Source organism: Cnephaeus nilssonii, assembly GCF_951640355.1.
Source record: "Cnephaeus nilssonii genome assembly, chromosome: 8".
In the NCBI taxonomy this organism is placed as follows: Eukaryota; Metazoa; Chordata; class Mammalia; order Chiroptera; family Vespertilionidae; genus Cnephaeus; species Cnephaeus nilssonii.
The window spans coordinates 83924588-83937276 of NC_137079.1; the positions used below are offsets into that span (position 1 = coordinate 83924588).

Consider the following 12689-nt stretch of genomic DNA (forward strand, 5'->3'; position numbering starts at 1 on the left):
AGCTCTGCCACTTCAATGCTGGAAAAGTAACCTGAACTCTGGGCCTCTGCTTCCCTGTTTTTCAAATGAGAACATTACCAAGAGCAACAACAATAAGTATCCATCTGTGTCAAAGAGAAGACTGTGGAGTCACGTGGCATAAGGCATGTGAAAGAGTTTTGCAAATTGGAAAGCAAGTATTAGCCCTCTGTTTACCAATTTTAAAAAATATGAGGTTGGTGTTGCAATGCTGCAGATGATAGATGCCGCATACGGCCTTTTTTTCTGAGAACGGCTATTAGGCGAAAGAGCAAGGTGATGAGGAAAAGAATCTCAAGCACAACCTGCCAAACATGCCCCAGTCATAAATCACTGGCCATGCTCAACACTTGCGTGCGGAGAGATTACTGGGCACCTGTCACCTCCACCCTTTGGCACTGCTGCTTCAAACCCAGGAGAGAGCTTACCAGACACAAGCTGCTGTCCAGGCAACCCCACGGGAACCATGCCCAAATTATTCATGGCGGTGGCCCAGGCTGTGGGATCTGTCACGGACATGTTGAGCTGGGTTGTGTCTATCGCTATACTCCCCAAACCATCCGCGGCTGCAGGAAAAAAATAAACAATGACTGAGAGTCAATAGCCAAGGGTATTTGTTTTAAAGGAAACCGCGTTTCTAGAGATATGAGGCTTCATGTAGCATTTTCCCAAACCACACACACAAAAAACAAAGCACATAATCTACAGCAATGTTTCCTTCAGACATAAATATAAAGAGTTTTCGAACACATTCTGGGAGGAAACTTAATGACATGTAGTTTATATTATACACAGAATGCCATTAAGAAAGTACTTCTGGAAAAACTTGAAGAATCGCTTTCTTCTCCTAGTGAAACAACATCAGTTAAGTTCCAACCAACGTTACCAGATAAGGCAGGAATACTCTCGTGGTAACACAAGTCAATTGGTTTGGTAGATGGAGGATACATAAATGCTGGAGTAGGCACACCTTTTAACTAATAGAATCTCTAGAATAGCTGTAAGTCAGGAAAATGGTCCTGACTGAACTTATTGTTACCTTGTAACAGATTTCCTCCTTCATAAACTCTTTACATTAAGAAAATGTGACTTCTCCAAAATATTTCTTACTAGAGGCCCGGTGCACGAAATTCGTGCACTGGGGAGGGTGTCCCTCAGCCCAGCTTGCACCCTCTCTAATATGGGACCCCTCGGGGGATGTCCAACTGCAGGTTTAGGCCCGATCCCTGTGGAATCGGGCCTAAACCTGCAGTTGGACATCCCTCTCACACGGATCGCCCCAGGCACCCCCAGGGAGCGGCCACGCCCCCATGCCACGCCCCCTGGGGTGCCGATCGCCCCAGGCACCCCCGGGGAGCGGCGGCACGGGCGCGGCCACGCCCCCCCGGGGTGCCGATCTCCCCAGGCAACCCCGGGGAGCAATGGCAGGGGCGTGGCCACGCCCCCCGGGGTGCCGATCGCCCCAGGCACCCCCGGGGAGCGGCCATGCCCCCTTGCCATGCCCCCAGGGGGTGCCGATCGCCCCAGGCACCCCCGGGGAGCAATGGCAGGGGCGTGGCCACGCCCCCCCGGGGTGCCGATCGCCCCAGGCACCCCTGGGGAGCGGCCACGCCCCTATGCCACGCCCCCCGGGGGTGCCCATCGCCCCAGGCACCCCTGGGGAGCGGCCACGCCCCCATGCCACACCCCCCAGGGTGCCGATTGCCCCAGGCACCCCCGGGGAGCGGCAGCATGGGCGCGGCCACGCCCTCCGGGGTGCCGATCACCCCAGGCACCCCCAGGGAGCGGGCACGGGCGCGGCCACGCCCCCCCAGGGTGCCGATGGCCCCAGGCACCCCTGGGGAGCAGCGGCACGGGCGCGGCCACGCCCCCCCGGGGTGCCGATCGCCCAGGCACCCCCGGGGAGCGGCAGCAGGGGCGCGGCCACGCCCCCCGGGGTGCCGATCGCCCCAGGCACCCCCGGGGAGCAGCGGCACGGGCGCGGCCACGCCCCCCGGGGTGCCGATCGCCCCAGGCACCCCTGGGGAGCAGCGGTACGGGCGCGAACACGCCCCCCACGGGGTGCCGATCGCCCAGGCACCCCCGGGAAGCGGCAGCAGGGGCGCGGCCACGCCCCCCGGGGTGCCGATCACCCCAGGCACCCCCAGGGAGCGGGCACGGGCGCGGCCACGCCCCCCCCAGGGTGCCGATGGCCCCAGGCACCCCTGGGGAGCAGCGGCACGGGCGCGGCCACGCCCCCCCGGGGTGCCGATCGCCCAGGCACCCCCGGGGAGCGGCAGCAGGGGCGCGGCCACGCCCCCCGGGGTGCCGATCGCCCCAGGCACCCCCGGGGAGCAGCGGCACGGGCGCGGCCACGCCCCCCGGGGTGCCGATCGCCCCAGGCACCCCTGGGGAGCAGCGGCACGGGTGCGAACACGCCCCCCACGGGGTGCCGATCGCCCAGGCACCCCCGGGAAGCGGCAGCAGGGGCGCGGCCACGCCCCCCGGGGTGACGATCACCCCAGGCACCCCCAGGGAGCGGGCATGGGCGCGGCCACGCCCCCCCGGGGTGCCGATCGCCCCAGGCACCCCCGGGGAGCGGCAGCAGGGGCGCGGCCACGCCCCCCCGGGGTGCCGATCACCCCAGGCACCCCCGGGGAGCGGGCACGGGCGCGGCCACGCCCCCCCCGGGTGCCGATCACCCCAGGCACCCCCGGGGAGCGGCAGCACGGGCGTGGCCACGCCCCCCCGGGGTGCCGATCGCCCCAGGCACCCCCGGGGAGCGGCATCAGGGGCGCAGCCACGCCCCCCCGGGGTGCCGATCACCCCAGGCACCCCCGGGGAGCAGCTGCACGGGCGTGGTCACGCCCCCCAGGGGTGCCTATCACCCCAGGCACCCCCAAGGAGCGGTCACGGGCGCGGCCACGCCCCCCGGGGTGCCGATCACCCCAGGCACCCCAGGGGAGCAGCGGCTCGGGCGCGGCCACTGGGCACCGCCATCTTGATTTTATCAACGGTCGACAGGCCACCCGGAGTCCCACCCTCAGCCTCCGCTGGCCCAATCATGGGCATAGCGGAGGTGCGGTCAATTTGCATGTTTCTCTATTATAAGGTAAGATAAGCACACTTTCACTAAAACCAAATAAACAAATAAATGGTACTACAAATAGCACAGAGCTAAAACAATAACAACACATACACACCACAAAATATGTCAAATTTGACTTAATGTTCTTTGATGTTCACTTGTTCCACAGCCTGATTTCTTTAAGGATCCCAGGTTCTGGGTTCCATGCATATTTTCATGCCTGGGCAAGCTTTTCCACTAAGAACTCGAAATGCCTCGTGTCTTGGGCTAGCCACCAACATTTACCTGCAGCCATCATCTGAGGAAGCTGTTTGGGACACTGGGTGATGCTTTCAAGGCCACCAGCATCTACTACTGAATTACGAGCATCCTGGGGGGCAGGAGCACTTTGAAGGCTGAGTGCAGGGTCCCCACGGAGATCATCAGATTCTGCAAAAAGGGAAAAGGAGTAAAAATCATAATAGTAAACGGAGGGAGCCTTCTAAAGAAAAACTGTCTATTCAAAAACAAACAACAAACAGCAACATCCAATCACAGGCATGGAAGTAGAGCTGTCTCCTGGCTTGGTTTCAGAGCCCTCTGAGAAGGTGGGTCAACTCTCAACCCAGCTAGGGCCAGTGCTGGCTGAATAAACAGCCCATTTGCAGTGAGTGCCTGGCCGCCTACTGAAGAGACTTCACAAATGGGGCTTATCAGTCCCTACACAGCCTCTTCCACACACTACACATCAATGGAGAGGGCAGACTCAGGGCTAAGTATGATTTTTTAAGTTAAAAAATTAACTGATGTTGTTATTTTGGAAGACGGTCATCTGTGAAATGTATTCGAAGAGGAAGAAAAAGTATGGAAGAGGGAGAAAAAAAGCATCTATTCACCATGAGACTGGTAAAGGAGTGCACCCAAACTACAATAGTCAGGGAAGGCCTAAGGGAATAATGGCATGCAGCTCATAAAAGAAGATCTAGAGCATGTTGAAGCAGCAAAGGAAAAGCATTTGTCTTTTTAGCTCTATGGAAAGATAAATTTAACTGGTCACAATTTACATATAACAAAATCTCATTTTAATAAATATAAAATTAGATTTTTCAAAGCACATTTCTAATAAGAACAAATAACAATAAAACATTAAATAAAGTTGCAAAGGGCCTGTCTGTATCACACTCTTTATAAAATTCTATGCCTCCTCTCCATCCTTAAAAATGCAAAAACATAACATTCATACATATGTATTTTAAGTGCACTTGCACCATTCCAAAACTGGATGGTAAAACATGCTGCACTTAGAAGAGTGATGTGAGAAGTTTGACTTTTAAGTAGATTTAATCTAACAATTGAATTTAAATAATTATTTTTATTTAGGTATAGATTTAGAAAATTTTTAAAACCATGTTTCTGTTAATGGATATTCTAGCATTATATGTTATGAGAAAGGCCTTTAATGTAAGGACAGGAAAAGGGCCCTTCTTTTTCCTTGCTGTGGCCTTCCACAATTTATGAGAAGCACTTGGTAATTAAACCCCAAGATTGTTAGCTCCTCTGATTCAAACAGCCCCTCTGTTCAAACTGCAAGACAAGATAAGTTACTCTCAAGGCTACATTCTTGCATACCTCTCCTCCCCACTGCTTTTACAACTCAGGGATAATTTGCACCAGGGAGTCTCTAGTTAGTTGAAAGTTTCCTTCCTCTCTCTCCTTCAAACAAGCCTCTTTTGAACTCTTCATCACATTTGCTGTAAGCATGTTTTACAGACTTGGGAACTATACTGATAAGACACCTCCCTAGGACATCTGCTGGACTGTCTCAGCCCCAAATCTTCCTCCCTTCCTTGTCACCTAGCAATCGCAGCTGTTACCCTTTAAAGGAGGAAGCTGCCTTTTGATTCTTGCCCCTGTATTTATTAGCAGTGCACAGACCCTTTCCCTTTGGGGAAAGTAAAATAAACTCCCTCTCTCTGCATCTATCTCTTCTCTCAGTTGTGAATTCTTTCACAGTTCGCATCACCTGCCAAACCCTATATGGTATGTTTGTCAGTGTATCTAGTATGAAGTTTGGACCTTTTATGGTGCTCTCTTTTATTTCTTTGATTCTTCCATGCAAGAAACAGTAACCCTTTGAATATGGAACTGTCTAAGAACAAATTGTTGACAACTGAGAATATGTTTAATTTAAATGGAAGCTCAATTTTCAATATCTCAAGGATATGTAGATAATAAGAACATTGTTTCCATGCTCTCCACAAATCTCTAGCCCTCAACTAGAGGAGCCTAAGAGATCGTGGAAAGTTTTTTTCCAACAGACTGTAGGAAGATGAAACAGCTTCATCATGCAGTAGTGAATAATTCCAACTTTGGGAGCAAACTGTATGCAAGACAAATTTTTTATACCTTGTGATTAAACTCTACTACCCAAATGAATTCAGAACTTGCTTATATTTGTGCATCAATTATCTCAGAGAATGGGTGCCATCAGACAAGAGATCCTCACCATGTAAAATAAACTCAGTGGCATATATATGTAGCTAACTGAAATGTCTGCCCTTTAGCTATCCACATACCAGGAATATATCTGTGATAAAACCTCAAAGCAATTTTTTTTCTGTTTACCTCCAACCATTTCAGAACACCAAAGTAGAGTCAGGCTAGAATGTGTCCATTCTTCTGCTCAAATGGGCCTGTAGTGGATGGGGTCCTTTCAGATTATCAGAAAGTCACTATTTATCTTACTTATCTCCCCAAATGAAGTTTAGTTGACTGGCTTCCTTGTAGCTCAGGTTCTCCCCAAATGAGCAATATTCACTTTTTTTTTTCTTTCTGTACAGTGAGTCTCAGTTCTGGACCACTCTATCAGAGAACATCCCTTTACTTTGTAGGCTTTATGACTGTGCCTGACCAGCCTTGTCTCACGTTGCCTTTTTGATCCAATGTTTTAGAGATGGTGTTCACTTTCCTTGGCTCTGTAAATGTCTTCCCCAATAGTAGTTTTCACCTTAGTGATTATGGTCTTACAAAGGGGTATCAACTGTCCTGGAGGCCCAAAGCTTCTACCCATCTTCACATTGTTCATGCCCATCTTAACAAACTGCTACTGTTTCATAAAAAAGCATTGGCAAGATGTGGTTTGTAAACCTGGATTTATTCCCAATGAGAGGCTTTGGATTTCATTTTATTAGACCTTTTCAATCGACCAATCCAATGGTCTGAATGACACACAACCTCATGTGGCTACCATGTACCTAGAATGGTGACTCTAAAGTAAGTTCTATCACATCTGAGGTATTCCCAATAGTATCAAGGATGCCATGTAATTCTTTAAAAATAAAATAAAATTGAGTTGGTTACTCAGCTTGTAAGAAAGGTGATATTTTCAATTAATTACTATCTAGTAATTTATGAATAATCACAAGAGCTATTTTTGTTCTCTGCTAACATCTATTGTTCCTATTGAATACCTGCCTCTTCAAATGATTCAAGGTCATAATGCCTAATTTATCATTCAAATCAATTTATCTGCCTTAGTTTTCTTATTTATAAACTATAGAAAAATTAATATTTTTAGAGAAGCTTTATGAGTTTATTTGAGCCAAACTGATGACACATGCTGGGGAGCAAGATCTCAAATGCTCCAGAAAATAACAGTTTTGTAGCTTCTTTTATGCACTTGAAATTAAGGAAGATTGGAGAAATGAAGGCAGGGTTTGGGATTATAGGATAGTTAACAAGGGCATGTGCTCTTTTAAGAGTTAATAGCCCCTTTGAGGTGTATTACTTCTGGTATTTCAAAAGTGTGTTACCCTAGATGCACAAGAACAATGGACAGGTTGGCCTGGGATGTGACTACCCACCATGACCTGCCTAGTTAGGAATTAATGCTCAGATCATCCTGTGAGGTTACTTCCCATAGAACCCCGTTTTTTCACCCACAGTTCTCCCTTTTGGTGATGCATCAGTCCAAAGGATGCATTCATGACCAATTTTTTGGTCAGACATTGTGGTCTCACTGCACTAAGAAGCCACAGTCATAAGCAGTCTCAGTGTTGACATTTTGTTTACCATTGGGAATGGGGTAATATAACTATGGGATCTGAGTTGAGGGCAAATTTTCCCAAAAAGGGAAAGGCAGGTCTTACAGCCTTAATTACAAAAAAACACTCTGAACCATTTCTACCCTATCAACTACATGATGCAAGTCCTGCTGTATTTGCCATCTACTATAACAGAAAGATTAATATCATTAATGATATTTATTTACACACAGAGATGTGGGTAGTTAAAAATTATAGCAAATAGAGCACTTGTAATATAGCAGGTGATAATTATTTTATTTGGAAGTGTAGTGTTCCCATTAAGGTACCCTGGGATCTTTGTGTTCTGCTGAATAATTAAGTAATTAATTCTAAAACAGTGAATAACACTTGATATTTCTAAAAGTAAGTGTTGCCCTAGTTTTCTGTGCCACACCTAAATTGTAGCAGAATATTTCATTCTCCACAATTCCTTTATAAAATAATATAATGTAATTTAAAAGATGTATGAATTTTTCTACCTAAGTTTTTTTCTGCCACGCAACTACAAAAGCTTTCATAAAACTCATGACCAATTGTGCAACTGGCTTTTAGTGAGGTAAGATTTTCACAATGTACAAAGGCCAAAGCTTTGTCTAGGGATCACCTAAAATTCAACCTGTTTTTTGTTAAGGTATATTCAAGTACAAAGATTCATGCCCAACTTTATAACTGTTCAATGAGATATATTTATGCTCAGAATTTCATGGAACTATATCAATAAGGCAAATAGTTTTTGAAACTTACTAAGCTTATAAAAATACTATTTAGCCTAAAAATGGCACAGGTTTCTCCCACTCTTTATAACACAACACTTTCCAACTCTGTTCAACATTTACAGGTCCCAAGGAAACACACACACACACACACACACAATAATAAAACCCATCTGTAACTGTCCACAAAACATAGATTCCTAATAAAAGGGGGTGGAGAGGAGTTCAGATTTATTAATGTCTTGTTAAAGTTGATTCCAAAGAAACTTTTTTCATTTGACAGCTGAAACATTCTTATTTTATAAAAATTATTCATTAGCATTATCATATTTGTATTATAAAAAGAAAAATATATTCCTAAAGTTCTACTTTCTTCTTCTATCACTAAGAAAATACCTCACTTTGCTCATGTAATCAATAGGCTACTCTGGTGAACTTATGAAAATGTTCCATAGTTTAAAACAATATAGAATATTGTTAAATGGATATTACTTATGTATTAACTTCATAATTTTTAATCAACTGTCTATGATTAATAATGGGAACATTTTTTCTTCTCATAATGGCAAATTAAGTTATTCATACCAACTCTCCCATTGAGGAATAACTAGAAAAGCTTAATGTCTTTCATCAGTTTTATACAATTCTCACTGTTATCTTTCCAAACTCTAAAAGATCCCAAAGACAAGCTGTAATTAATGTAAGGGATTACTAAGCAGGCTTCTAAAAAGAATAGGCTCTGTTAAGTGCTGGGTCTTTTGTTTTATGAACCTAAGAGGTGAGTGAATCTGCAAGTTTTGAGGCAGAGTGGAATTGCTCTGCAAAATGTGGTAAAAGAGGGAACTAAGGATAAATACTTTGATGGGAAAGAAAGAAGGAATCTTTGGTGGCCATCTAGGAAAAAGGGGACTCCAGAGAACAGAAATGACTAAGGAAGATTCTCAGGTGGTTCCCTAGAAAGTACACTATATAAATCTTTCCCCTGCCCCTTCCACAAAATGTCATGAAGTCTACATTGGTTGTGGTGTTTTGGAGGAGAAAGCTTGAAGAGGATAATGAAAAGGCAGTTGAAAATGAAGATTACCTAAGGTACTACATCATAAAGCATGATAAAGTTTTCAAGTCTGTTAAATATAGTCACGTGCCATATTGACAACATATTGCAAGGATGCCATGCAATTCTTTACAAAAAATAATGGTTGATGATGGAGCACATATATGACCAGGTGTGTAGTAGACTACACCATCTAGGTTTGTGTACGTGCATTCTATAATATTTGTAACAATGACAAAACACCTAATGGCTCATTTCTCCTGACATAGCCCCAACATTAGCAGTGTATAACTGTATACTGGAAGTTGGTTACTAGTGATAAAAAATATCATTATTAATGGTAAATAAAAGAATTAAGATTTTGAAGAAGAGATTTAAAATAGATTAGATTTTATGAGATATTGCATTTTATAGGGAATTTCTAATGAGAGAATTATAAAGTAAGAACATTAGATCAAATAAAGCTAAAAAGATCCTTCTCGGTGTTAGAGAGAAAAGTCAGTGTTGGGAAATGGTATGAACAGAGGATGGGACCAGGCAAAGATCAATTCAGTCAGGGCTGAACCAGACAGTGTGTTATGTCAAAGTCATGAAATTAAAAGGTCTTATTTAACACCTGACCTGTCACCTTTATATTTATAAAATCACCGAACTCTTCAAAAATGTCATGAATTGACACATCACAGCACATTACATCTGAGGAGAGATGCCATTCCTGTTCCATGTAGTTTTTAGTTTGTTATTCAAGACAAGAAGACAAAGGAACTATGTACTCCCTCCTCTGTGCTCCATAGCACTCTGTGCCTTTCTCTACACCAGCAATTATAACTTCATGTTCTAATTAGTTGTTTATGTCCCTAATAAACAAGATTGGAATGATTAAGGAAACAAGTCACCTTTGCATACCCAGCTGCTAGCACAGAATCTGGAATGAGCTTTCTCTCTTTGTCTCTTTCTATCCTATCTAATAAAAGAGTAATATGCAAATTGGCCATCACTCCAAAACACAAGGTGGCCGCCCCGATGTGGTCAAAGATGGCTGCCCTCATGTGGACACAAGATGGCCACCAAATGATGGCTAGCAGGGGAGGGCAATTGGGAGGGATCAGGCCTGAAAGGGAGGGCAGTTGTGGGGGACCCAAGCCTGCAGGGATGGGCAGTTGGGGGGAACCAAGCCAGCAGGGGAGGGCAGTTGGGGGCAACCATACCTGCAGGGGAGGGCAGTTGGGGGTGACCAGGTTGGCAAGGGAGGGCAGTTAGGGGTTACCAGGCCAGCAGGGGAGGGCAGTTGGGGGCAATCAGGCCGGCAGGGGAGCAGTTAGGCATTGATCAGGCTGGCAGGGGAGTGGTTAGTGGGTGATCAGGCTGGCAGGCAGAAGTGGTTAGGGGCAATCAGGCAGGCAGGCAGGCGAGCTGTTGGGAGCCAGCAGTCCTAGATTGTGAGAGGGATGTCCGACTGCCTGTTTAGGCCAAATCTTGGTGGGGTCTCAGATTGGAGAGGGTGCAGGCTGGGCTGAGGGACACACACCCTCCTTGTGTACAAATTTTGTGCACCGGGCCTCTAGTAAATTTATAAAAAAATATTAATATTATATAGAAATTACATGTATATGCATACATATATATGTGTTCAAAAGAATTTTAGAATAGAAGGAAGAAGGACAAGTAAAAAGGAAAATAAAAGGGAAAGAGGAATTCTTGAAGGAACAAAGGGTCCAATCCCAAAGGTTGGAAGTTTGAAAGCTAAAAAACACAAAAGGGGAAAATGCTGTTGAGACTAGAATACAGATGAATTTAAAATTAAAAAACTTAGAGAGAATTAAATGAAAATTTAGATCTTTCCAGATAAACTTTTGGTGCGTGTAACAGGGTCATTCTCTGAGATCTAAGAGCCCACACCTCCCTGGCAGCCAATGTAGGGTCGTAAGCAGGTTACGGTGATGTTCTCCTTTTGTGAGATTTCTTACAGCTGCTCACTGAATGAGCTGAAATCTATAAATAAGGGCATCTCCAGACTCATTAGGCAGTGCATTAGTGTAACAATGGGATATATGTACAGTGCTAAAGAAGTGAAATCCTTGGAAGAAAGGAGAAGTTTCAATTGGCATGCATCACAGAGGATCAAAAGCAGATCTGGCCATTTCTCAAACACAAAATGCCATTAAGAGTCTGTGATTACATCCTCCACTTTTCCACCTTATCTAGCAGCCAATTTTTTTCTACAAATCACTGTTCTATCTTAGGAAGAAAATGGTTACTGAATGAATGGTAAGAACTCATGTCTTCATGAGTTCAAAGAACTCAATGTGGAGAGAGAATGAAAGAGAACAAAAGTTCTCCCTCTGAAACCACACAATCAAACAAAATAACCAACTTTGCCAAAGAGACAACTCAACCAGGATAGTAGATTAAACCAATTATCTTTTGATACAAAGAAAAATACAATTTGGCATTACATAAGTGTAGAGAAATGACAGAGGCAAAATTGTTTTGTTTTCAGGAAACCTGTACTTTCAAAAAATTACTCTTTATATGTTTAAATTGAACATAATAATAAAAGAGAAAGCTTGAGACCTTAGGAATAAAGTACTTCCCTTTGCATTAAAAACAGAAAAGAAAATAAGACTAGATGCTACTATGGTAATATGTAATTTCAAAGTCTTTTAATAGACAACATTTAAAATATATGGCCTTCCACATTTAGACTATTTCAGATTTTCTGAGGACAATATTACACTTGAAGATTGTTTATGAAGTATGTAATGAATCAGCTCATTTCTCTCATTAATGGAAATCTGTCAAGCACATATACAATATGTGATCCTATGCTGTTTTCTATCTTCCAAAATACACCTATTATAGGAAAAAGTTATCATTGCTGACTCTGCTGTGAATTATTAAAGAAAGCAATCTAATCTGTAAACATAAGCCTGCATTCTTTAAAACTAGAAGAGTCTCACTTTAAGCAAAGCTTTTTCTAAGTCCCTGAGGATTCAGGACAAACACTCAGGTTCATAAAACATCAATGTTCGAGCCTTAGAGTTCATCAATTCCAACTTCTCAAAGATATAGAAATCACAAAATATGTCTGACAGGCAACTATTTCAAAATAGCCTTACAGTTCAGAAAGTCTTCCTTCAGCTGACACTTTATCTAGAAAGTAAGAGATTTGAGCTCTGCCCTTGAATCCTATTTCTGCAGTGATGTGTGGCCTGGGTAACGTGATTCATCTATCCCCTGAATAGGGATAATAAGGTCTAATTGCAAACTAAGTCACAGACAAGTAAATAAGGACATATCAGAGGGTTCTTGCTTTTACTCAATCAAGTTTTTTTTTATTTTTTCTGTTTGCACTCTCTGTTCTCTTCAAATCCCCATTCAAAAAAGTTCCAGAATAGACAAAGTAAACAGAATGCTGCAGCTACATAAAAGCTTCACTTGAAATGGCAAAGCCATGAACTCCGGAGAAAGAGCAGCTGAGAGACCAGAGGAAGGAGTCCTTTTGAGAAAGGGGCAACACTTTTGAAACACACTGCAGGTGGATGTCAGGCTTCAAAGACACAACCATCAAGAGAGGTGAATTCTATAAACCACAAACACCACCACAAATCAAAGAACAAATTTTTATGCATGCATAGTGGAGAAAGGCCTATCGGCACACACTGGTCTTTTCAGCCACACTTTCACACAGAAAGCAATTTCTATAAATATTATTTTCTTATAGAAGGGAAAGCAGACAATACAAAATTATCTTATTTGTGCTGTTCCATACT

At 44.3% G+C, this 12689-nt stretch overlaps 1 protein-coding gene across 2 annotated transcripts in view; it reads right to left on the bottom strand.

Moving 5' to 3' along the window:
* ENOX1 (ecto-NOX disulfide-thiol exchanger 1) overlaps nucleotides 1-12689 on the bottom strand; it is a 587874-nt gene that overhangs the window by 212031 nt on the left and 363154 nt on the right. For both annotated transcript variants that reach the window (XM_079778563.1, XM_079778564.1), the window contains exons 4-5: nucleotides 3371-3514; nucleotides 447-584 (exon numbers count right to left, since the gene is read on the bottom strand). In XM_079778563.1, coding sequence (XP_079634689.1) covers nucleotides 447-584; nucleotides 3371-3383 — 151 coding nt within the window. In that variant the 5' untranslated portion in view covers nucleotides 3384-3514. The remainder of the gene's footprint in view (nucleotides 1-446; nucleotides 585-3370; nucleotides 3515-12689) is intronic.